The sequence below is a fragment of the Bactrocera neohumeralis genome, chromosome 4 (genome assembly GCF_024586455.1).
Source record: "Bactrocera neohumeralis isolate Rockhampton chromosome 4, APGP_CSIRO_Bneo_wtdbg2-racon-allhic-juicebox.fasta_v2, whole genome shotgun sequence".
In the NCBI taxonomy this organism is placed as follows: domain Eukaryota; kingdom Metazoa; phylum Arthropoda; class Insecta; order Diptera; family Tephritidae; genus Bactrocera; species Bactrocera neohumeralis.
Genome location: NC_065921.1, coordinates 80,825,437 through 80,851,281, shown reverse-complemented (window position 1 = coordinate 80,851,281; position 25,845 = coordinate 80,825,437). Strand labels below are relative to the sequence as shown.

Genomic DNA, 25,845 nt, shown 5'->3' with positions numbered 1-25,845 from the left:
ACTGGTGTGCTGTTGTTAGAAGAGAAGTTTTTCAAAGCGATACCCACGATTTCTCAGGTTTTACAAGACCGATTTAGTTGAAATTTTTCGAAAGTCCTCTTTATAGATTGGTCTATATATATGTATATATGTATATGTTTGGAACCCTATTCCGAAATTAGATAAAAACCATCTGCGTTGGCCAGTCAGTGTAGGAAAGTAAAACGGTGGGAAAAGAAAGGCAACCAAGCTCAATAACAAATTTTCCATGCTGCTTTATTATAGTCCACTCAACCGAAATAAACCTTAAAGTATTCTATGACCAGCAATTAGGAAGTATATTGCACATACTTATAACACAGCAAATAGTTTTTAAATCCCCGAGCTGAGTAAGGCAATTTTTTATATAATATTTTTAGAAGCTTAAACCAGTTGCCGTTAATGCGCTTTTATTTATAGCTCAACCGTTGCACAACGATTTACTAGCTGCTATATTCATGAATCAAAAACATATTGACACTTATTTACATATTTATATGCACTAAAGTAAATATTGTAAAAGATATTACAGTATTTATACCGTATTGCGCAAAGCATTAGCCAACAGAAACAACAATCTCTTGAGATTTAGATACCATATGTAACTATATACATTATAATATATTTTTTTGCCAGCTATACATATTTTATCCTAGCGAAACTGGATTTAAGCCGCCCAACCACTATAAACTGGATAGCTTTATCTAATACTATGGACGAGTACCCTGAACAGGACATACTAAGTTTGGCACAAACTTTGTAATACCTAGAAGGTACCATCATAAGAACTATTCTCAGTTTATGAGCTGTCATTACAAAGTCTTGCATACGTCCTTTACTCCTCAAGAAGCGCTGCTTATTTGCCAGAACCGCCGATATTAAATCACTATAGCATAGTGCTGCCATACGAGCTTATTTATTTTACAATGCATCTTCATGAAATTTGACATGGGTTAATGCATTAAGCAACGATATAGACTCTGAAGACTTTGCTCAGAATCATACAAATTGATCCATCAGAATTAATGTATGGAAATCTTTTTCATTTGACGAAATTTTGATTTTTTATAAGAATTTTCATCGCTTAAAAAAACTTCATTTCTTGATTGGAAAAAGGCATTTTGTATTAACTTAATTTTTATTTTGTCTAGTTCATTTTTGCTAAACAGTGATTTCAAATAAAACAATAGCATTTTTAGTAAATATTACATAATAAAGTTAAAAAAAAACTATTAATTCACAATAAGCATAATTTTAGATAAACAGTTCAACTGCATTTAAAGAAATTATGCCATAAATTCAAATATTATTTACAAATACAATATAAAGTTAGGCCGCCAACTTTAAGTTTTGACATAGAGCATGCGATGGGCCAGCGACTTGCCGACCAGTTTGCCATATTCTATTATTAAATCGCGATCATCATCATCACCAGTGATCTGAAATTAAAATGTTTAGGTAAATTTAGAAAAAATACAAAGAGTAAGCAATACAAAGAACGATAAACATAATTACAAAAAAAATTAAAAATATTTTTTTTTTTCACAAAACAAGCGAAAAATATGAATTTAATGAATTATGAATTTGGATATTTACATAATGGCATCTGTATGTATGAAAGTATGTTGATATGTCTGTATGTACGCATGTACGCATGTATGTATGTATGTATGTATGTACATATGTATGTTAGTATGTATGTAGGTATGTATGTATTTAAATAAAACACGTGCAATTACCTTTTTGTAAATTCTGCTCCTTATGACGTCCAACATGTTGTCAATGCTGGGTATTTTCAATGACTGCGCAATATTTTAAACAACATGGAAAAGGAGCAGAGTTTTCAAGATATACCAATAATTTTTTAAGCGAAAATGTTATGAAATGACACAGATTTCTAATTAAAGATATTGTTAACTTTTCGTTGAAGTAAATAAATTTTTGATTTTATTTGAATTGAGCGTTATTTGAATATAATAAAGCAAAAAAAAGTAGTTTAATATGAAATAACAATAAAAAATTCGTTATATAACCTTAATTTGCTATAACATTCCGAAATTTATTTTTTAATCATGAAATCTGTATCATAGAATAAATTAAAAAAAAAACTTAAGCTAAATATTAAAACAAAAATAAGACTATTTAGTTAAACCAAGATAAAAAGTAAATTTGAGTTGCACAGAACCTATAAAACTCTTTACATATAAAAAAAATGCCAATAGAAGCACCTAATTTTGAGCAGTTAGTTTGTTGGCAGCTAAGTATATGCTATAGTGATCCGATCTGAGGCATTAGTTCAGAAATTATAGCGCTACCATTGATAATAAATCGTTTAAAATTTTGTTGTTGTTGTTGTAACCGGTACCTAATTCTCGTTGGGATCTAGGTTATTATCGAGGTCATCCAACGGTAGGCCCAGGAAACGTGCTGTTTCGACGGGGTTGGACCAAATGAAGAGGGCTGTCAGATGTGTGTCAAATTTTGTGAAGACACCTTGTCAAATAAGGAAGCATACAATCAAGACATACAAGAACTTCACTTGGATTGTTCAGTTTGTACGGCAGCTATATGATATAGTTTTCCGATATTCTTGGTTCCTGTACATGAGCAGCCTTTTGGTGCAAAAAGAACGTGTGCAAAATTTCAGACCGATATCTCAAAAAATGAGCGACTAGTTCGCTTATATACTGACAATAAATCGGCTCAGCTAGGCATATATAGAATAAAAATATATTTATAAGCCGTCCGACATTTCCTGCTGGGTGTTACAAACTTCGTGACAAATTTAATATACCCTATTCAGGTATATATACATTAGAACGATTTACAGGAAACAAAAAATCGGAAAAACGCGTACTCGGGAAATGTGCTACGGATCATTCTGAACAACTTTGCTTAAGATACTATGGGTCGGGTCTAAAGCCGGTTTCGTGCCAGCGATTTTTAGGATGAAGTTTTTTAGGGATCATATAAATTTCTTCGTCAGTTTTTGGGATATCGGAATGAAATGTAAATACATAACTGCATTTCGATATTCTATTCTATTAATCATTTGTCAGGATCGGACCGATTGGATAACTATATAAAATATCACTCATACAATCGATTACGCAGATATTTTAAACTTCTTAAAAATCGCTGGCTCGCAAACGGGTTAAGAGCCATAGTCTCTTAGGCAAAGTTGTTCATAATGAAAAAAAAAATCGACACGCTCTAATATAAATATATATACAGTAAAAATATGAAAAAAATGCCCTTAACAAAAGCCAAAACCAAAACATGACCGTTAGGGCAAAACAAATCAAATTAATTTAGTTAGTTATTTTATAAAAGCCTCAAATTAAATTATCCAAATCGCTGTCACCAGTTAATAAGGTATACATACCTGAATATACTGTCGATAAGTTAAATAAGTTTTGTCGTATAAGAGCACAGCTTTGTTTAAGTCCGATTCTTGAAAATCCTCTGCATCTTTAGCACCGGCATTCTCATTAAAACGTTGGTATTTATTTTGATTTAATTTATCACGAATTTCTGTAATATAAAATATAAGTTTACAGCTAAATTTTTATTTAAAATTATAATTAAATATACCATCAGTCAACAGATGCCATGTGTACACCTCGGGGCATAGTAGATATGAGGGCGTCAAACGGCCCTTATAGCGCATTTTGGGGCAAGAATGTATGTAGAAACCCATGTAGTAGTATTTAAGAGCGGGCACTTTGTCGGCCAATTGCTGGACAAGATCAATTTCTCTAGGAATAAAAAAATATACTTATTTAAATGCAAAAACAATTACATATACACTTCCGACACACCTCAGAGAACCATAGGTACCCAAGGACAAAAAGCTATAGTCTGGGTCATAGAAAAAGTATACTGAACTAACACAATATGGCAGTATGTCAATTACGGCGACTGCTATAAGCTTATCATCCAACCAATATTGTTGATGAAACGAGCCATAACCGACAGTGGGACCATCGCGTGTTTTAGTGTGCTACAAGCAAAAGCAAGAAAACAGCAAAATTAAATAAAAAGAAAATACTTTTTGATGAAATTTCGTTGGTTATGAAATAAATGCTTGTTAATCAAAATAATAATAACTGTAAGTTTTTCATTAATTTAACCTTGATTGGCGACTCTTGTAAAAATTCCAAATAATCACTAATAAGAGTAGGTGGATCATTGTGTACGATTGTTTGATACTTCTGGTAAAGCGCATATGTCGTGTCTAGCGTATCCTTGAATTGTTGGCTTTTTACTTGTACCAGTTTTAACTGTGAAATATAGATGAGAAATCAATTTAATTACCTTAACAGGAGACATGTAACAAAAACGCTCTAAACTAGATGGTGTTAGACGATTAGGATCGTCATTGTGTACGAGCAATTGGTATTTCTTATATAAATTGAATGCTTCATCAGTAACGTGTTTTTTATTCGGCGGTATTAAAATCACCTGTAAATAGCAACAACAATACAAATCGAATCGAAATAAAGTTTGATATTTTATTTATTTAAGTAGTTTTATTATACGAGCTTGTAGAATGTTATATCGTAAATAGTATATACATATGTAAGTTGAATATTTCTACCAAATTGCCAGAACAATGATAACCCGTGTATCGCAAATAATAAAAAATAAACAAGATGCTTAGAAGTTGTTACTTACCTGTAATTTGTGTTTATCATTCGGTTGGACATCGGCAAAATAGTCGGCAAGCGTCTTCTCTTGAGCATTTCTTTGCTTTTTTGTTGTGGTTTTTGTATCTTCCGGTTGTTGTACGCCTTTAGCGGCAATTTTTGCTTGCCTACGTTCCAGGCGGAGAATCTTCGCTTTCTTCCGTTGTACGTTTATGCCATCGTGTGCTAGAAGAATTTGAATATATGTAGGTTCAAAGTGATTTCTAATAAGAGAATATGTTAACATCGGTTGTACCGAAGCTGTAATGTTTTCCTTACGACAACATGATTTTGATCGTTGTTGTCATAACGGTTATTTACACCCAGGTAAAGTTCGGGATGTTTGTCATCGAAGTCATTTAACTGCAAGCCCACGAAACGTGCTCTTTCGATGCGTCCGGACCATAGGGACAGGGGTGATACGTGATTTGGGTTCGCTGGGCATGCAAAGAGGTGATTAGAGACATGATGGTGCTCATTGCATGCTGGATATATATTTGATATATCAGGGTCGATTCTGAATAAGTAGAATTTCAACCTGCTACAGTATCCAGAACGAAATGGGGTGAAGGTGATTCTAAATTCTTAGGGGGAGAAAGGGAAAAAAGCAGAACTGCGTGGATAGAAGTTCATTATGCTCCTTTATAGGAAACATGCGGGCCATGGCTGTGCAAATGTTAAACCGGAGACATCCCGTAGTCGTGCGGGATGCACTACATCCAAGCGACTATATCAGTGGGCGTAGTTTATGACCGAATGGCCGATTTCCTTGTATGTTGCCAACAACGTTTCTTTGTCTCTTCCCCATGAGCTGCCGGCTTGCGACTTGAGGCTTTTGTTGCGGCGCTGTACTTTAGCACTTAGCTCGGTCATATCTAGAGTGAAGGTGCAAAGGGTGTGAATGTAACACCTAAAATTTTAGGGTTGTTGACAATCAGTTGAAGGTCTGCTAGACTAGACGAACAGACGGACGTGTATAAATCGACTCAGCTTGTCATGCTGATAGGGTATAAATAGTTTATATTTCGTACATTTCTTAGTTGCAATTTGACCGTCTGCCACATCCGCACTTTCTGTAGGTATAGTATTAATGCTTTGTGTTGGCGAAACCGTCTGATCATCGAAGTGCTCATGTTTCTTGCGTGCTGCCTCATGCTTTTCCGGATTGGAAGCTGCAACGGCTGCTAGATCGACATCAGTTATTGGCAAATTTGGTTCTCGCGGTTCGTCATTTATTCCACCCATAGTATCCATTTCGTTATCTGCACCGCCAACTGCACCATCATCCGCGTTAGCCTGTTTGGCTGTGCTGCTTGTTACAGAATCTTCGTTTTTATCTTTTTTACCATCACGAAGAAAGCGCGTCATGCGTTTCAAAATTTTTTTATGCGATTTAGTCAGTTTGAATTCCAAAGCATCACATCTGTAACATTAAGAACATTTAATAAATGCAATGGTAAAACAATGTCATAAATAATATACTTACTTGATTGTATAACAAGGACAACAGGTTTCATTATTCAGTGGCTTATAACAATAAAGGCCGGAACGGCGCCAGCCACGATCGATCAACTCCTGATAATCTTGTGGAAACATTGTGTATGAATGCATACCTAAAAATTCACGAAAAATTGTCTTTAAAGATGCAGAACTTGCGATAAAATATTGTTTTTTAAAAATATACTATAATTTTTATTATAATACAGATGCAAAAAACTCAAAAAATATTGTTTCTCAAAAATATACTATACATAAACTGTTATTTATATTCAGTTATGATTAGAGCTCTTAAAACTGATAAGGTTCTAAATGACTAATAATATGCAATAACAATAATATACATAGCAAGTATAACAAATTTGAATGAAACAATTTCTAAGAAAAGAATTATACATTTAAATATGTACATTACACATTAATATGTACATATGTATGTAAGTAAATTATTATTGTAAGTACCCTGCTATACCAAGTATCTAACTACATAAGTATATGCACCAAATTCAACTTCTGCAACTGATACCCATATTTATATACCTACTAGTGTTTTGTTTCTTAATTCCTTTCAAATGCCATACATTTTTTCTATATTTGTTGTATTGAACAATTTATTATTCAATATTTTGTTGACAAATCAATATACATACAAACATTCATACCATTTCTTTCAGAACATTAGTTAAAATTCCAAACTTACCATGGGACACCGATGTTTTTAAGCCTTTGCAATAACCACAGCGGCTGCTCTGCTTACTGAAGTAATGATTTATTGTAAATTCCATCTTTTACTTTACGAAATTAAATAAATAATTTGAGTTAGCTATTAACTATTGTTAAACAGCCGCAAAATATCTCATAAAATAAAATGCATAGACAAAAATAAAGAAAAGTAAAAAACTGCTGTCAGCCACCAGCTGGCCGAATTTTCACGCTACCAGATAATTTGAATTACATTAATTTGAATGAAGTTCTAAGTTTTTATATTTGTAAAAATTGTATACCTGCTTTTCATTTATATTTGTTATATGAAAATAAATTTAAATTTTTTAACAACTCCATGAGGTAAAACAGATATTACTCGAATATTCTTTAATTTTTTACAATTACAAAAAATCTATGAACACTGTGCGCACTGTGTGTCTCAAAGAATTCGCTAATTCACCTCAAATCAGCTGTTTGGCAAATTTCTGCTCTTTGAAAATACCATGATTGAGAGTATCCCATCAATACAATCGTTTTGCTCACTTCTTATTGGATTTTCGAAGAAGTCGGATGATTTATGAGTCGGAAGTCGAAATCGTAAAATAGACAGTTTTAAAGTTACGTAGTGCGGTAATAAAGTGATAAAGAATATATGCATACGTTTGAAAGCAAGTTAAAAGGTTCGTTCTGACATCAACTGATTGTAATTGATAAATAAATGTAGAATGAATGTGCTGAATTTTTATTAGTTAGTGATTGCAACGATTGAATGAGTGTTTATGTAAAGTGCGAGTGAAAAATTTTAGTGCGCAAGTATTGTTTTTGCTTAGAAAATGCAGTATATACTTAAATGTATTAAATGTATGTATGTGCATATATAACAACATAAATACAAATTGCTATCATGCTTGGGAGTATATTAATATGTTTTACATAAAGAAACCTCACGAAATACGCTAAGTTAATGACATACGTACATATGTATGTATATGTAAGTGGTTGAACTTGTACCTTTTCCAATTAGAACTTTGGAAGCACATGTCCTTCTGCCAACAACAATCACATATTCGACTTTTTCTGTACGAGCAATACATCCGCTGTACAAAACAAATATTTCGAGCTTTAAGTCAGAAACAACAAATTAACAGCATTAACACAAATACACACAAAAAAAGTGCTCAATTGTAATGTGAAACCGATTATTTACATTTCAGGTGAACTGAAAATATGTGTGCATATAGCCGTGTTTACAAAAGAAGTATTGCCGGTAAACTAGGCAAAATTCAAATGCTCTCTCGCGAATTTTGTTTTTGTAGTGACTTGCGAGTGAAATGTAAAATATCATCATAAAAGCTAGTATAAAGCAAAAGCAGTGAATTTTTTAGTTTACAAGCTCTCAGTATTGTTTATTGAAAACCGTATGCTAGCTTTGAAGCTGTTTACCATTAAATTTCTGCGAAAAAAATAAATAATTTATTGACACGATATTATGAAAAAAGCTTAGCTACTGGAATTTTTAATTTAAGTAGTTATATACATACATATCCATATTTTAGTGCTTTATTTTACCCACGATTTATGCCAATAAGATTTTAAAATTTTAATAATAAAAATATTTTTGCTGATTCATAAAATGTTGTGTGAGTGAAATAATCGAAAAAAATGTTTGATTTGCGAATTTCTAATAATAATTAAAACTAAGACAAATACGCAAGTTGTCTTTTAAAAATATGAAAAAACGCTTAACTATGAAAATTAATAAAAATTAAAAGAAAACGGTTATTTTGAAAATAAACTAAATTAAACAACAACGAGTTGATTTCAAAAACTATTTTGAAAGTACAGAAAATTAAATATTAAAATATAATTTATTATTATTGTTGTTTAAAAATTAATAAAAAAATAGTAAATTATTTTCAGAACTAGAAAAAAAATTGCTTTTAGGTTGTCAAAAAAGTCTTGCGGTATTTTCGCTAGTTGGCGCTGAAAGCGCGTAGTTCTAGTTTTATTCGTCGCATCGGGTCATGCTACACCTTTTTGGAAAGCTCATTTCACGCGCTAACACGTGTTTGATTGATTGTCGTTTCTTTTAAGTCGTTCGTGAGTTATAGCGTCGCAAACATGGAGCAAAATAAAGAGAAAATACGGCATATTTTACAAGTACTACTACGATAAAGGCAAAATTGCATCTCAAGCCGCCAATAAAATTTGTGCAGTTTATGGACCCGATACAGTTTCCATTTCCACCGCACAACGATGGTTTCAACGTTTTCGTTCTGGTGTAGAGGTGGTCGAAGATGCGCCACGCTCCGGAAGGCCTGTCGTCGAAAATTGCGTTAAAATCGCTGAATTGGTCGAAAGAGACCGGCATAGTAGCAGCCGTAGCATCGGTCAAGAGCTGGGCATGAGTCATCAAAAATTCATTTCAATTTCGAAAAAAAAAAAATTCAATAAAAATACCGCAAGACTTTTTTGACAACCCATTATTTAAAATTATAAAAAATTATTATATGTATATGTATACATATATAATTACCATTTATATATTTAATTGTCCCTTATTTAGAAAAGCTTATAATTTTTTATAATCGGCATAAAAATGTAATAGTTTTTTGTTATAAAAGAGAGTTGGGAATAAATTAAAGTACTTACATACTATATGTGCATTAGAGTGATTCAAAAAAAAAAAATTTTTTTCGTTTCGTACTCGGAAAAATAGGTTCCTAGACACCTCTAAGAAAGCCTCTCCAAACATGAATTTTTAATTTTGACGGGAAGGTCCTCCTTCACCCAGTTTTCTATTTTTTCTTATTATCAGATAGAAAAATTTTTTTTCTACTTGAAAAAAATATCTTGTTTCTTATAAAATACAAAAAAGATCATAAGAAACGTTTAAAAGAAAAAGTTTTTGATTAAAAATTTTTTAATCAAATTTTATAACTCGAAAAAAATTATTATGAAATATCATAATTTTGTAATAAATTTACTGCTCTATAAAAATGGTCTCTTATGGTTAAGCGGATATTCATCGTCAAACATCAATTTACTGAAAAAATCATAATAGACCTTTTTTGTAGAGCATTCAATTTCCTACAAAATCCAAGGAACAAGATATTTTTTCAAGTAGTTGGAAGCGAGATATAAATTTTTCAATCTGATAATAAGAAAAAATAGAAAACTGTATGTAGGAGGACCTTCCCGTTACAATTAAAAACTCATGTTTGGAGAGGCTTTCTTAGAGGTGTCTAAGAACCTATTTTTCCAAGTACGAAACGAAAAAAAAAAAATTTTTTTGAATCACTCTAATGTGCATATGTACATATGTATGAAACAAAATTCGCGACAATAGTTAATGATTTATTTACTTTATTTTTTTTTTTTTGTAATGTAATTGTATTTATATTTGATAAATACAAGGCATATTACATACATACATATACAAATGTATGCTCATAATATAATTATTCTGATATCTTAGCAACAAATACATACATATGTTTTCCATATATTATATAGATACATGTCAGCTGTAAATAGACAGGAAACTCCCATATCGCTGCGTTATTTCAGTTAATTTTATTTGTATAAGCATTCAGAAACACGATGGAGCCCAGTTTTGATAGTTGGGACTTTGCCGTGCTGATTACCATATTGGCAATATCGGCTATGATTGGCATTTACTATCGCTATACGGGCGGAAAGCAGAAAACAATCAAAGAATACCTCCTGGCCGATCAGAGTATGACCACATTTCCGGTTGCTGTGAGTTTGATGGCGAGTTTTATGTCCTCCATCACGCTACTGGGTGTTTCCAGTGAAAGTTATCAATTTGGCACCATGTTTTGTATAATCAATTTGGCATACATCATAAGCACACCGATTGCAGCGTATTTATTTCTACCGGTCTTCTATCGCATGCGTACCATGAGCGTTTATGAATACTTGGAACGTCGTTTTGGTCACTCAACACGTCTCGCCGCTTCGATTGCCTACTCCATACAGATGATACTTTATATGGGCATTGTACTTTATGCGCCAGCCTTAGCCCTGGAAGCTGTTACCGGTGTGAGCAAAGCTACCGCGATATTGGTTATTGGTTTAATTTGTACCTTCTACTCGACTATTGGTGGCCTAAAGGCTGTGCTGATAACCGATGTCTTTCAATCGCTCTTAATGTTCGCTGCCATTTATGCAGTAATCGTGGTGTCGGCCATCAAAGCCGGTGGTTTGGCGCCAATTTGGCAGGTAGCCGAGGAGCGTAATCGTATATATTTCACGGACTTTTCTCTGGATCCCACTGTGCGACATAGTTGGTTGAGTCTCATTGTTGGTGGTATGGTGACTTATATGTCGTTGTATGGTGTCAATCAGGTGCAAGTGCAACGTTTATTGAGTGTACGCAATTTGAAGAGCGCCCAGGCGGCACTGTGGTGGAATTTGCCAATTTTGAGTTTGCTCAGTTTCAGCACATTGTTCAGTGGTTTAGCGATATTTCACTATTACAGAAATTGTGATCCACTACTGGAGGGTAGAATACAATCGAGAGATCAATTGATGCCTTTATTTGCGGTGGATACAATGGGTAAGAGTCTGAATTGGTTTTTAATTGATTGATTGAACGCATAATTAAACCATACATTTTTATTCAACACAATTTATCGCATCAAAAAGAATATTAGGGTGGGGCATGAACTGGATTTAATATTATTGCGCTATATTATACACTATAACTGGAAAACCTCTAAGACTTTTCCCTTAACATCTATTTTTCGAAGATTCATTTTATTTCAGCCACCAACTACTCGTTAAAGTAAAGTTTAACTTAGGTTCACCGGCGGTTAATATCAATCTCAGTCACTTCTCTTGGTTCACTAAAGGTGTGTCTACCGAGATATTTCAATTTCAGCCTGGCAAAAACCGGGCAACAGCGGAGGAAGTAGTAAGATGATTTCACCACGCCTTCCTCCATACCTTCATACAGTTTGCTAAAGAGCGTTCTACAGGTTATGTAAACACGCCGCGTGATGGAACACCTGCTTCTTCTTCTTTCTCAGAGCGCCTACAGTTGCTAGAAAATTGGGGCTTTGCTAACAGCCAGCCATTTCGGAGGACCTTTTACGGTTTGCTGTGGGTCAGAAGGATTTCGAGGTGCAAAGGTCCAACGCAAAGTTCACGTTTTATATTTTTTCGATAAAACTTACATATATATATGTATGTATATGTATATATATCCCAGACAAGCTAATATTAAAACCAGTACCGATTATATGACAAGGAACGAGTTAAACGTTTTTAGGTTATGTGTTAATTACTTCATAAAGCTCATCTTTTTGCTTTAATCGTAAACCTCAATTCACATAATCACATCAGTCATCTTCAACAAAATTACTATGTTATTTTTCTACCACTTTTTCAACACAGGTCAGTATCCAGGCTTATGTGGTCTCTTCGTATCGGGTATCTTCTCCGCCAGTCTCTCGACTGTTTCATCAGCCGTCAGCTCACTATCGACTGTAACGTTAGAAGACTACATCAAACCATTGTATAAACACTTTACGAAAACACCGTTACATGAAACTAAATCAACACTGCCAAGTAAAATTATGGCCTGCATTTATGGGCTTGTCTGCATCGGTATGGCTTTCACGGCTGGTTCTATGGGTGGCGTTTTACAAGCATCTCTCACCATTTTCGGTGTAATTGGTGGACCATTGTTGGCACTCTTCACACTCGGCTTGTGTACGACGCGTCCGAATCAACGTGGCGTACTTCTGGGTCTACTAATCGGTTTCATATTTTCCTTCATTATCGGTTTTGGTGGTCCGAAACAACCGCCCACCCCGTTAGATTTTAAAGATGATGGTTGCTCAGCTGCTGGTAATATGACTCTAGTCGCCGCGGCCCTTACACAGGCGTTTAATACGACAACCGCTCAACCAACAACAGCGTCGCCAACAATTGAATATAATTGGTTCTATAGATTGTCATACTTGTGGTTCTCCGTAATTGGTTTCTTAATAACAATAATTGGAGGTTATGTTTTAAGTTTGCTATTGGAGGCCTTGAAATGGGCTGACAATAAACAAATCTATTTAGATAGTCAGCAAATCGATGTAGACTTATTCATACCACCGTTGGCGCGAAGATTAAGAAGGCATGACATTGAAGAAATGACAAAGTTATAAAGCGCTTTCCAAGCTAGCACCAAAACAACAATATACTTAATTATAGATGAAAGTGCAAAAAGTATTCATGTATATAAAAAAGTAATTAATTTAAATTCGCTTTTATTGGTTAGTGCTTTGAAAGTTTATTATAATGTCAGTGTGTGCTTAAGCTGTTAAGGGTTTCTTTTAAGTTATCGTAGTTGGTAGAATATTTTTAGCAAAATCGTTAAATACTTCGAGTATGTATATATTTATAGATTATTTGATTGATTTAGTACAATTTTAGCGCTCTACAGGGCATTTATTTTAAATAAAGTAGAGCCAAAATAGTTGTTTACCCCAAATTACAGCCATTTTGAGGTTAACACTACACAATTATATTACTACTACATGTAGATTATAATATTAAATTTTATTTTTTTAGGATCAATGTTTTCATAAAATTTATTTGTCATTTATTAAAAATTATTTTTAATGTATTAAACCCCTAAACAATGTATATGATTTAATTAAAAGGAGCTTTTACTTAATTATTAAAAAACTTCTGTTCTAAAATATTGCAAACAAAGTTTCTACGCTTTTAAAGCTTTAAAGAATGAAATCACACTCAAAAAATATAACTTTATATGTACAGTAGTATATTCTCAGGGCCAGCTTAACCTATAAATTATATAGGCTATGCAATATATACATACTTATGTACATAAATATTTTTCTTTAAAATTTTATTAAGTAAGTAAGTTTCGTGATTACCTCAAATTATGTTGAATGGTCTTTATAATATTCTTCTTTATCGAAAAAATCTAAAACTCTTAGTTTAAGCACTATATTTCTTTTTTTAATTATTAAGCAAATTAAAGTTTATATTTTATTCAATGAAATGTTAATATTTTTTAGTGTTATTCGTATTTACATAAAAAGAAAAATAATTCTGTTGTAAATGTGCTCAAAATAAATTGTTACAAATATATTTACTACAATACTACACATTTATGTCAGATATAAAGAGTCTTCCATTTTAACTGTAGTCAGCTGAAAAAAATATTGTAACGGTTTTAATGCTGATATGCTGTTAATAAACGGTGATCGGTCGGTGACTTTGAAGCTTTAATTTTTATAAACACTGCGTAAATGTAATTACAACAAGAAAATTGTAAATAGTAAAAAGGAATTGAGGAATGTTTTTGCTGACTCGGCATTTTTTGAAATGAAAGCAGATTAAATTTTATTTATTAATATATTTTTTATTATTAAAAAGCATTTTTAATTCACTGTAATTATTTCATCATACGTGGTTTAAGTGGTTACAATTACTTTTATAATTTTTTTTTAAATATTTTTGTACATTTTTTTGAATATATTTTAGTTATTATTGTAATTTTTATAATTTATTCTATTATTATTGTTTTTTTTTTATTTCTCACTTATTGCTTTAAATATCATTAATCAATTTCAATAATACGAAACTATACTGAAACAGAGAATGTAAAGTATAGAGAAGGTGCAGGTTCGACAGCGAACATTTGATAAATTTGCGACACGGAATCTCACCACACAAATACAGAATTCACGCTGTGAAATGTTAACATTTTTAACAGTTCTCCACATATTCAACAAAGAATATGAAGAGAAATAAATATATGTATTTACGGCATATATGAGATGGCATATACATATGCTCAAGCAGAGAATATTGAAGAAAAATAAGTTCTTTGATATTCCACTTTTAACAGCGAAAAATGTGTACAAAACACACGTCTCACTCGGAGAACGTAAAGACATTTTTTATTGTGTTCTCTGTCCCACATGCCCAAAAATATGAAGACATAAATATATGTATGTATGCAGGCTCCTTATGATACTCCCAACCACAGCATTGTGATATTTTCATGCTTCAATTTTAGCTTTGAACCAGGCAATCGCAATGTATGCAAATATGTATGCTTTTGCATTTTGCCGTCGGCATTTCCATATTGGCATGTAAAAATAATTATGAGTATAACCGCATGCATAGTAATATTTACAGTCAATTTGGACTTGCATATTTAATAATTTTATTTGATTTTTACATAGTATACTCGAATATACTAATAAATATTTTTGTATTATATTTCTTACTAATAGAAGTTTAATTTACCACAAAAATATATACATACATAAATATATCGTCTATCATATTAATCTTATTATCTGCCCATATGATTGCATGTATACGCATGTGCGCATTTAGAAATTCAAATCATGATTTTATCACTTATCAATACATACATATGTATATTACATGCGCGCGCATTAATTTGCATGTTCATGCATTCATATATATTTATATGTACATACATATATTTGTATACACTTCCGAACAACTAATGCATAAGCATACAAACATACATATGCGTACACATGTGAATATGTCACCAACAAAAAATTGAAGCATTGTTCTACAAAAACAACAATTGCCTAAATAGCTTAAGCATGGCAAGCCAATATGGCAGCCGAATTGGCGAAGCTCAAATGTAGTAAATTTTACAACCAAAACGATTTCATTCATAAACGCAGGCGCAAATTCCACCAGCGACCTCGCTTCATTCATAAAAACAGACGCCGTAACATCTCCCCGAGCATGCCTTCGCCTACAAGCGTCTTTTCGCGACGGTGGCAAAAGCTAAAAATCATAAATTGAACAACTTTCTGATGATTCTTCACAGAAAGAAGTGACAAAAGTGGCAACATAGCCGTTGTCGATTTACAATATTTGTCTAAAATATTTTTCCGTGACTCGCAAAAATCTGCGTCGATATGTATGCACGCTCATACATCTTCATACATATTTACGCTAGCTTGTCGGCGACGCTGTTCGAGCAGCAAGGGAAGCGGTAACAATCGGCGATCGTTTGTTAGTTTCTTTCGGCACAGCTCGGATTTTCTATCATCACATAAGTGCTGAACCAATGAGCGCGACGAAGATTAGACATACACGTTCTTAGGGACACAGTTATTAAGCCAGCTGCACAACTACAAAACTGTGTCCATAAGAACGTGTGTATTTTAATATTTGACAGATGTCGCTTGCAGTCTGTCGTGCTCAATTTGTTGCACTTGACTCTTTGACAAAACGCAAGTTTCGGCCATTGGGTGACCATGAAAACGGAGATGCGAAAGAAGCGTGCGACACTTGTTATTATGAATGTATGTACATATGTATGTATGTGGCTCGCATTTGCTTTCGTAAACATACAGACAAATGTGCCAAAGAAATAATATATGTATGAACATATGCACATATGCATGTGTCATAGAAATTCTATTGGTACAAATATGGAAATGATAACGAAATAATGCGAATATGCATATTTCATGAAGGTCATTAATTTTTTTAAGAAATGAAGTTCATTTGACACATCTTCGCTTTGTAATAGACGAAATAAATATACATATGTAACTTTTTTGAAATAATTAAAAAATTAAAAAATAAAATTAATTATATTTATCTAATTTTTTACGATTTTGTAAAAAACTAAAATTTTTACAATTTTTCTGAAAAAATGGTTCATATGGTACAAGATCACGCATATGTGTCTCAGAGAATACTTCTTTACATTCTTTGTGTGACTTTGCATATTTTTCTTCAAAGCATTTCTCTTTATTCATTCTCGCATGAATTCAGACGCTTTACATATATTTCTGCCATTGCACATGCTCAATTCTGCTAAATAGCAGCGAGAATGGTGAAATTCCGTGTCGCAATTTTATAAGCTCTGTTAACCGTCCAATCGAACATCATACAGAATTCAATTTGCGCCTTCTCTATGTTTTAAGTTCTCTGATTTGCATCATATGCCGTAAATTGTATATTTATTTCTCTTCATATTCTTTGTTGAATATGTGGAGAACTGTTAAAAATGTTAACATTTCACAGCGTGAATTCTGTATTTGTGTGGTGAGATTCCGTGTCGCAAATTTATCAAATGTTCGCTGTCGAACCTGCACCTTCTCTATGTTTTAAGTTCTCTGGGTGAACTGTTAATTACCATATAACGTTACATAGATGTAGCGATATTTGCTGTAAAGTCTCAAAATAGGCTCTTTACCAGAGAATGTTAAGGAATTCATTCATTCATGTTCATTAACATTCTCTGTACACACCTTTGACAGCATATCAGCAAAATGTTAGTCCTTAGCAGATGATTTTAAGAGCAGTGATAGGAGAGCTGCTAATTAACATATTACGCTACATAGATGTGGCAATATTTGCTGTAATCTGTTTATCAACAATAAAATACTCTCCATCTACTTATAATCAGCATCAAAAAACACAATGAAGAATCTCTAAGGAGTGCGTACCTACAACAATTTACAAGTATATACATGTATAGTATGTACAATATACAAATAAACGTAAGATGTTACTTAGAAAAAAAAAAACATTATAAAATATATGTATAAAAACAATATACCACATTGAAAAAATGTATATGTATGTATTAAATATTCCGTTAAAATGTAAATTATCTATTTTTGATGAACTATTTTTGATCAACCTTGAAATTAAGAATAAAAAACGAATATGTTCGTGCATATAAAATTTTATTGTATTATATTAAGGGCTAATATAAGCACGTGAAAATCTCAAAAGTGTATATTTTCAGTCTTAACATCAGAAGAGTAAAACTATGCCTACGTACACACTTATTTGCGTATAATTAATGTGTTTATAGTAAAAATGTTATAATAAATAATGCATAAAACATAGTGAAAAATCCATTTACTATTATTATTATATTTCTTTTCAGTCTCTCTAATTGATTTATGACAGATCATTTATAACGACATTCATAATAAGTATATTTTCTTAAAAAGTATAAACATCAGCTACATTTAGAAAAATTATTGTTTAATATAGAAAAAATACTCATAATTTTCGTGAATGCTTTTTATCAAAATATTATTTTAACTTCCTTGTCGGGGTAGAATTATAACAAATTTGTATGGAGATCTCTAGAATCGTCTTAAGATCTGTCCAGAACTATTATAAGTAGTATAAGTCAGGTTGCTCTATATTTACTTAAATAATTAATATGCATTCTATAAGTTTCGAATTTACAGATTTGCATTGTTTCGCAGTAGATAAAGCAAAACTAATTGAGGAATAATTGAGGAATTGCTACAGAAATAAGTTTTTTTAATGGTCGTGCAAGCTTTTAAAAGCATATATTTTATGGGTTGGTAGTGCACAGAGTGATTCCACACTTTAAGAGCATCCGGATACATATTACATAACATACATAAAAATACGCCACCAAAGGGATAAGAATATAAAATCCAACCGTTCAGTATAGTTATAAAAAGAATCAACAATTTTATAAACTCGATTACGCTGCTCTTTTGATTTTTACAAGTATGTTTCAATTATTAGTAGTTTTTAAATCACACAATTACCGTTGACACATTCCTTTATTACTCTTGCTATTAAAATCGAAATGACCTTGAATGAATATTCTTTGCCATTTTTTTCTTGAATGAATATTCTTTGCCATTTTTTTCTAATAATAATTTTGTTGTTTGGCGCAAGCATTCAATGATTTCTTTTATGATTAAGCATTGAGCATTACTGTGATAAGGAATTGAGTTTTGGCGTTTCGTCCATGATACATCGCAACTACTACTAAGTGTTGAAATGTGTACTGTTATCTTTGAAATAAGCATTTTTGAAAAGAATTTCAAAATTTTAGCTTGAATTTGCATTTGTTACTTTCTTAACTGTTATAGAAAATATTCCAAGATTGAGATTATATCAGCAGATACATATACATACATATGTATGTATGTAGATAAACTCAGATATAATTCCTGGATGCAGATTTAAAAATATTTGTTCAAAACTAAATATAATTCATATATTTCGAATGCAACTTCATCCATTAGACTGGTTTATTGTTTAAAGTTCTCAAATAATAACAAATATGTACATACATACTTACATATGTACATACATACATACATACATACATACATACATATGTACATATGTATATATTTTTCGGTTCCATTATCATTAGCAAAAGTGAGCATTTTCTTTTAATTTCTATTCATATCTAATATAATTAGTTATTATAATGCCAAAACAAAAATTTTAACGTCCAATTAGCATTTTTTATAATTCAAATGTAAAATCTTAACACTCCATTGAAATGCTTTCACCTCAACTCAACACTTACTAGGTTTTCTCAAAGCAACTCAACACAGAGAAAATAGTTATCGATTGGCACGTCGCCTTATAGTAACTAAACACGACAGGTAGGTGTGCAGGTATGTTTGTGTGGACTACGATCGGTGTGTAGGATCATGTCATTAGACAGCAACAACGCGGAAAATCAGACAACTAATATTTGAAAAAAAGAAATAATGTGTTAAAATAATTGCTGGAATAATTTACACATATTTTTAAATTCACATGCGAATTAAAAAGTGTAAATATTAATTAACATTAACCGATTGTTTGTCGCACATGTTTACAGTTTTAAGAACGAACGTTAAATGTATGGCGTGTATGGCGAGAGCAGTGAGCTTGACGTTTGCCAATATACGAAAGCCTTTAAATATTATTGAACTAATTGCGATTACTTAAATTCTCTGCATATTTTGCGCTCTGTGTGACTTTAAAATTTCTAATTCACCACAGCACCACGTCAGGTGTGCTCACTACAATGCGCGCCCTTTGAAAATATCGAGTTGAGAGTATGCTTTCAATGCGACCATTTCGCTCACTTCTTATTGGATTTTCGAAGAAGTCGGACGTTTTATGAGTCGGAAGTCAGTATTCGCAAAATATACTGTTGTTAGGTGGCGCGTTGCGACAATAAAGTGTTTATAGGTGCGTACATGTGTATGCATGTGAAAAGGTACGGTTTGTTTATGTTAACTGTTTGAAATTGATAAACAATTGTGATGATTTGTTTGCAGTTAAATTATTAAATGACAGATTTAATATTTACATGTACATATGTATGTATCTAAAGTGTGAGTGAAATTTGTAGTGCGCAAGTTTTGTTTTTGCAACATAGACGAGTATACATACATATACATCCTTAAATTTAAATATGAATGCGCACATACATATGAAGAAAAAGTAAACAGGAACTGTTTGTGTAGTTATACATACATATTTATGTACATAGTATGTGTGTCAGTGAAGAAGAAAACAAATATGTGTATTTTACATATATGTATGTACATACGTATGTGCTATATACTTTTCGCTGCGTGTGCTTGGCGCTAAATTCATGACGTAAAAGTAGCGGATTTTGTTTTGTTTTTGAATGAGAAAGCACGTGCTGTTCTGCGCAACAACAACTATGCCGGCGTTTTTTTTATGTGTCTTACTCATTTTTCTATACAAATATTTTGAGCTTTTCTGTTCGAAATTGCATCATGATCGTACTTATATTAAACATAAAATGCGTTGATGACCTTTGAATATTAAAATGGCGCGATAATTAATTTATGTATTAATATTCAATTAAATTATTATCTAATTATCGGAGAATCGTGTACTATGGTGATCATGATCGCAAAATTTTTAAATTTTTCTTAATAAAGATTTTCGGGATTATTAAAAAAAAATAATAATAATTTAAATGTTCATGCAATTATTTATTATAGCAGTACTTGCAACCCTGATAGTGATTGAAGTTTTTCCGTTTTGTTACCGCAATTCGGATCAAGTTACAGTAGAATAATAAATATATTAAAAATGAAACCGCAATTAATTATATAAAAATGTCAAAAAAAAAATTAAATTAAGTTGTAAAAATTGTTATAAAGTGAAAATGTGTTCAATCGTAAAGTGAAACTGATTATTAGTATTACAAGTTAATTGAAAACTTGTGGAACTTAACAATTTATCGTGCTTTCGAATTTTAATTTTTTGTGATAACAAATCTTTGTGGGCAGAAGTATAATAAGTCTCTCATAAAATTGGGTTTTTATAATATACGTTGAAGGACTGGCAAATCGGTAGCATACCTCAAAGGTATACAATGTATGTTAGTATGTATGAGGAGCATATTCTATAAATACAATAACAGTAAGTGCTTGCTGCGAAAGCCGGAAGTCGACAAAAACCGAACGCAAATCATATTTGAATAAGAAAAAACGTTAGCTTCGGCTGCACCGATCATATAATACACTTCACAGGTTTCTTTCTTATAACATAAAATGATAAACAAATATCTTTATCTTGATTTTGGACGGTCAGTTTGTGTGACAGCTACATATATGCTATAGTGGTCCGTCCTGAATAATATATTCAAAAAGATCCATTTAAAATTTTGTGAAGACATCCTGTCATACGAGGTCGTGATTTATGACGTTGCGATCAATAGGTATGTCAGCGATAGGTTATATTGATCCGATACCGTCAATTTCAACAAATGAGCAACTACTTGGAAAGTAAAGAAGATGCACAAAATTCTAGGTCGACATCTTAAAAATTTCAGAACTAGTTTGCATATCTAAAAACGGACTGACGGACAGAGGGGCATAGCTAAATCGATTCAGCATAGTCATAATCATAGGGTCTTCGACGTTTTCTTCTGCAACACAATACTTTATAACATTTTTACTTAATTTCTCTAATTTCTGATATTAGTGCTTTAATTTATATTGACATGCTACATCAATACTCATTTATATTTCTGATTTTATATATTTATATATATTAGATTTATGTCAGCTGTAATTAGGCGCGAAACCCATACTTTGCTTCGTTATTTCTCTACAATTTATTTATATAAACATTCATAAACACGATGGAGCCCAGTTTTGATGGTTGGGACTTTGCCGTACTGATTACTGTGCTGTCGATTTCGACTTCGATTGGCATTTACTATCGCTATACGGGCGGAAAGCAGAAAACAATCAAGGAATACCTCCTGGCCGACCAGAGTATGTCCACATTTCCGGTTGCTGTGAGCTTGATGGCGAGTTTTATGTCCTCCATCTCATTACTCGGTATATCCAATGAGAGTTATCAATTTGGCACCATGTTTTGTATAATCAATTTGTCGTACATCATAAGCACACCGATTATAGCGTATTTATTCCTACCGGTGTTCTATCGCATGCGCACCATGAGCGTTTATGAATACTTGGAACGTCGTTTTGGTCACTCAACACGTCTCGCCGCTTCGATTGCCTACTCCATACAGATGATACTTTACACGGGTATTGTACTTTATGCGCCAGCGTTAGCACTCGAAGCTGTTACCGGTGTGAGCAAGGTTACCGCGATATTAGCTATTGGCTTAATTTGCACCTTCTACTCGACCATTGGTGGACTAAAAGCTGTGCTGATAACCGATGTCTTTCAATCGCTCCTAATGTTCGCTGCCATTTACGCAGTAATCGTCGTATCGGCCATCAAAGCTGGTGGTTTGGCGCCGATTTGGCAGGTAGCCGAGGAGCGTAATCGTATATATTTCACGGACTTTTCTCTGGATCCCACTGTGCGACATAGTTGGTTGAGTCTCATTATTGGTGGCATGGTGATATATATGTCAGTAAATGCTGTTAATCAGGTGCAAGTGCAACGTTTATTGAGTGTACGTAATTTGAAGAGCGCCCAGGCGGCAATATGGTGGAATGTACCTATTCTGAGCGCACTAAGCCTGAGCACATTATTCAGTGGTTTAGCGATATTTCAGTATTATAAAGATTGTGATCCCCTGCTGGAGGGTAGAATACAATCTAGAGATCAATTGATGCCTTTATTTGCGGTGGATACAATGGGTAAGAGCCTGAAAAGGTTTTCTATGATTTGAATGGATTTTTTAGAACACTAATTTTATCTCAAATTAATATGTTTAAGGAATAATTAAAAAGTTTTTTGTTTCGATTTTTCATGTTTCATAAACCTTAGCATGTTCTTAAACGCTCAAACCATAAAACCCCATCATACATTACACGTACCAAAAATATTGTATTTTTTCCTACTATTTTCCCATCACAGGTCAATATCCTGGTTTATGTGGTCTCTTCGTATCAGGCATATTTTCCGCCAGTCTCTCAAGCGTTTCATCAGCGGTCAGCTCACTATCGACTGTAACACTAGAGGACTACATCAAACCATTGTATAAACACTTTACGAAAAGACCGTTACAAGAAACAGAATCAACATTGCCGAGTAAAATTATGGCCTGCATTTATGGGATGGTCTGCATCGGTATGGCTTTCACGGCCAGTTCTATGGGTGGTGTTCTACAGGCATCTCTAACCATTTTCGGCGTAGTCGGTGGACCATTGTTGGCCCTCTTCACACTCGGTTTATTTACGACGCGTGCGAATCAACGTGGCGTACTTTTGGGCCTACTAATCGGTTTGATATTCTCCTTCATTATCGGTTTCGGTGGTCCGAAACAACCGCCAACCACGTTAGATTTTAAAGATGATGGTTGCCCAGCTGCTGGTAATATGACTTTGGTCGCCGAGTCCCTTACACAGGCGTTCAATATGACAACCGCGCAACCAACAACAGCGTCGCCGCCAATTGCATATAACTGGTTCTATAGACTGTCTTATATGTGGTATTGCGTAATCGGTTTTTTGATTACACTAATTGGTGGTTATGTTTTAAGTTTGCTATTGGAGGCTCTAAAATGGGCTGACAATAAGCAAATCTATCTGGATCATCAACAAATCGATGTAGACTTATTCGTACCACCGTTGGCGCGAAGATTAAGAAGGCACGACGCTGAGGAATTGACAAAGTTCCAAGGTGCCTAGGAAAAAGTGTGTTTTGAAGTTCAGTTTTATGTTGAATATGTTACTCAATTAATTATAATATCTCTATTTTAATTTAATTATTTAATTGACTTGTAAATTTCGAACTTTCTTCTTTGCATTTATTTTTAAGCAAATGGAGCTAAACTAACTCTTAGCTCAAGTCATAGTAATTCTATAGGTTTATGTTTACTGCAAAAATACTTAATAGCCGCTAAGGCTAAAATATTTACTTTTTACTTAATAAAATAATCTAGTTTAATTGTCAATTTTAAGCACTTTACTAATGAATGTAAAATATAATAATATTTGAGTTTATACTTCACTCAGGAAAATGTTACTACTTTTAGTGTTATTTGTATTAACGAAACGAAAAGAAACTCTGGAATAAATATGTATATTCGAAATAAATTGCTAAAAATATGTATTTTTACTAAATTTTCATATTTGTGTCAGATATATAGGAAAGTAGGTACAAATAAAAATAGGTACCCATTTGTATTGTCGTCAGCTGAAAAAGTATTGTAAAGGGTTTTAATGCTGATTTGCTGTTAATAATCGTTGCTAGCTTTTGATGACACATGACATTAATGTTTTTACAGATTAATTTTGCTAAGCAAAGTATACACATTATACCATATACTACTGCAATTAATTTTGTTGAAAAAAAATAAAGTAAAATGTTTAATGTACAAAATTTATTTTGCATTAAGTTCACAGTAATTATTTCATCAAATTCCTCTTAGCTGCTTCATTAAAATTTTAAATGTACAAACACATTAATGTGGGCAAAAAATAGTAAGACTTTTAATTTAAATTTCGCGCGAAAGCCTATTTATATTTTTTTAGGTTGGTAAGACTGCCAGTGACACCGATGCCAAATCTCACATCAAAATAATCATTCGTTTTTAGTTTATGCTTGTCTTTCTAAAGCACATAAAGTGCATTCGGCGAATTTTACGATGAGTGAAATTATTCAACAAAGAAGTTTCATTCGTTTAGAATGCTGGAACAGGTCTTCGGTCTTTTTGTCGCCAGCAAGTTTTTTTGGTTGGTATATAATCATTCAAGGAGGGACGTCCAGCACCACGTCCGGCCATCAACTACAACTGATGACCAACACGACAATAAAGTAAAGGAATTGGTGCTTGAGAATCGAATCGACAGTCAGAGACTTTCCTGTTATCGTTGGAATATCGGAAGGTACAGTAAACACCATTTTTAAAGATCATTTGGGCTCCAGAAAAGTGATATTTTGATTGGTTCCACAGTCACTAATTTTTTTCGAAAACAGCTTCACGTTAACGCCTGTGAAAGAATGCTTTTCGACTAAAAGAATGTCATGAAATGTGTTCTTATTGGCGATGAGTCTTGGATCTATGCTAACGACCCAGAAACAAACGATCAATCGATCGAATATCGCGACAAAGGTGAGCCGAAGCAGAAAAAATTACGTCAAAGCAGGTCAGAAATCAAGGTTATGAGATATCCGAAAAATATTTGAGTATTATGCATCGTTTGCGCTAAGTTATTCGTCAAAACAGTCCGGAATTATGGTCCAACAACTCCTGGTTTTTGCGCCACGACAATGCACCGTCGCATACTGCATTGATTTTTCGCGAGTTTTTCGCCAAATTTTCAACCAATATCGTGCTGCAACCACCGTATTCGCCTGATTTAGCTCTGTGCCATTTCTGGCTATTCACAAAGTCAAACGACTGCTCCGAGGAAATCGTCAATTGAAGACATTGAACGTGAATGCCTACGCGCATTGAAGGCTATGCCGGAAATTGACTTTAACAACTGTTTCGAAAATTGAGAAAAAACGTTGGCACAAGTATATTGGGGCCAGGAGCGATTACTTTCAGGGGACGACATACATTTTGGAGTATACTTTTATTCATCTGCAGTAATAAATTGTAAATAAATCAAAATTTGAGTTTTGGTTATAAAATGGTTACGATGAATAGTTATATAGCGGAAGCTTAAAATTT

General features: G+C 32.9%; 3 protein-coding genes across 9 annotated transcripts; 2 read left to right on the top strand and 1 right to left on the bottom strand.

Moving 5' to 3' along the window:
• Nucleotides 1–1,137: 1,137 nt before the first annotated feature.
• LOC126755418 (arginyl-tRNA--protein transferase 1) lies at nt 1,138–7,093 on the bottom strand. Of its 4 annotated transcripts, none has more exons than XM_050467967.1 (10): nt 6,904–7,093; nt 6,193–6,319; nt 5,738–6,129; nt 4,696–4,892; nt 4,336–4,482; nt 3,840–4,021; nt 3,613–3,776; nt 3,404–3,552; nt 1,758–1,820; nt 1,138–1,457 (listed from the first exon to the last, which is right to left on the bottom strand). In XM_050467967.1, exons 1-10 carry the CDS (start codon nt 6,986–6,988, stop codon nt 1,362–1,364), a joined length of 1,602 nt encoding a protein of 533 aa, XP_050323924.1. In that variant the 5' UTR covers nt 6,989–7,093; the 3' UTR covers nt 1,138–1,361. The 4 variants fall into 4 exon arrangements, with proteins under 4 accessions (XP_050323924.1, XP_050323923.1, XP_050323927.1 ...); XM_050467966.1 differs by lacking the exon at nt 4,336–4,482 and adding an exon at nt 4,152–4,301 and having other exon boundaries at nt 6,904–7,092; XM_050467970.1 differs by lacking the exon at nt 1,758–1,820 and having other exon boundaries at nt 6,904–7,091.
• A 396-nt stretch (nt 7,094–7,489) lies between these two features.
• LOC126754403 (putative sodium-dependent multivitamin transporter) lies at nt 7,490–14,335 on the top strand. Its single transcript, XM_050466330.1, has 3 exons — nt 7,490–7,588; nt 10,425–11,490; nt 12,330–14,335. The coding sequence occupies exons 2-3, from the start codon at nt 10,512–10,514 to the stop codon at nt 13,091–13,093; spliced, it is 1,743 nt and encodes a 580-aa protein (XP_050322287.1). The 5' UTR covers nt 7,490–7,588; nt 10,425–10,511; the 3' UTR covers nt 13,094–14,335.
• Nucleotides 7,514–24,552, top strand: LOC126754402 (putative sodium-dependent multivitamin transporter). 4 transcript variants are annotated; one of them, XM_050466328.1, is made up of 3 exons: nt 7,514–7,588; nt 21,796–22,861; nt 23,082–24,552. In XM_050466328.1, exons 2-3 carry the CDS (start codon nt 21,883–21,885, stop codon nt 23,852–23,854), a joined length of 1,752 nt encoding a protein of 583 aa, XP_050322285.1. In that variant the 5' UTR covers nt 7,514–7,588; nt 21,796–21,882; the 3' UTR covers nt 23,855–24,552. The 4 variants fall into 4 exon arrangements, with proteins under 4 accessions (XP_050322285.1, XP_050322284.1, XP_050322282.1 ...); XM_050466327.1 differs by lacking the exon at nt 7,514–7,588 and adding an exon at nt 19,593–19,946; XM_050466325.1 differs by lacking the exon at nt 7,514–7,588 and adding an exon at nt 19,593–19,974.
• The last annotated feature ends 1,293 nt before the right edge of the window (nt 24,553–25,845 follow it).

Coding starts and splice junctions, on each gene's coding strand:
- LOC126754403 (XM_050466330.1), top strand. CDS start 10,512: ATGGAGCCCAGTTTTGATAGTTGGGACTTTGCCGTGCTGATTACCATA. Junction 11,491..12,329: donor ATTTGCGGTGGATACAATGG/GTAAGAGTCTGA, acceptor TTTTCAACACAG/GTCAGTATCCAGGCTTATGT.
- LOC126754402 (XM_050466328.1), top strand. CDS start 21,883: ATGGAGCCCAGTTTTGATGGTTGGGACTTTGCCGTACTGATTACTGTG. Junction 22,862..23,081: donor ATTTGCGGTGGATACAATGG/GTAAGAGCCTGA, acceptor TTCCCATCACAG/GTCAATATCCTGGTTTATGT.
- LOC126755418 (XM_050467966.1), bottom strand. CDS start 6,988: ATGGAATTTACAATAAATCATTACTTCAGTAAGCAGAGCAGCCGCTGT. Junction 3,777..3,839: donor GGTACCTATGGTTCTCTGAG/GTGTGTCGGAAG, acceptor TTTTATTCCTAG/AGAAATTGATCTTGTCCAGC. Junction 3,553..3,612: donor ATGGCATCTGTTGACTGATG/GTATATTTAATT, acceptor TTTATATTACAG/AAATTCGTGATAAATTAAAT.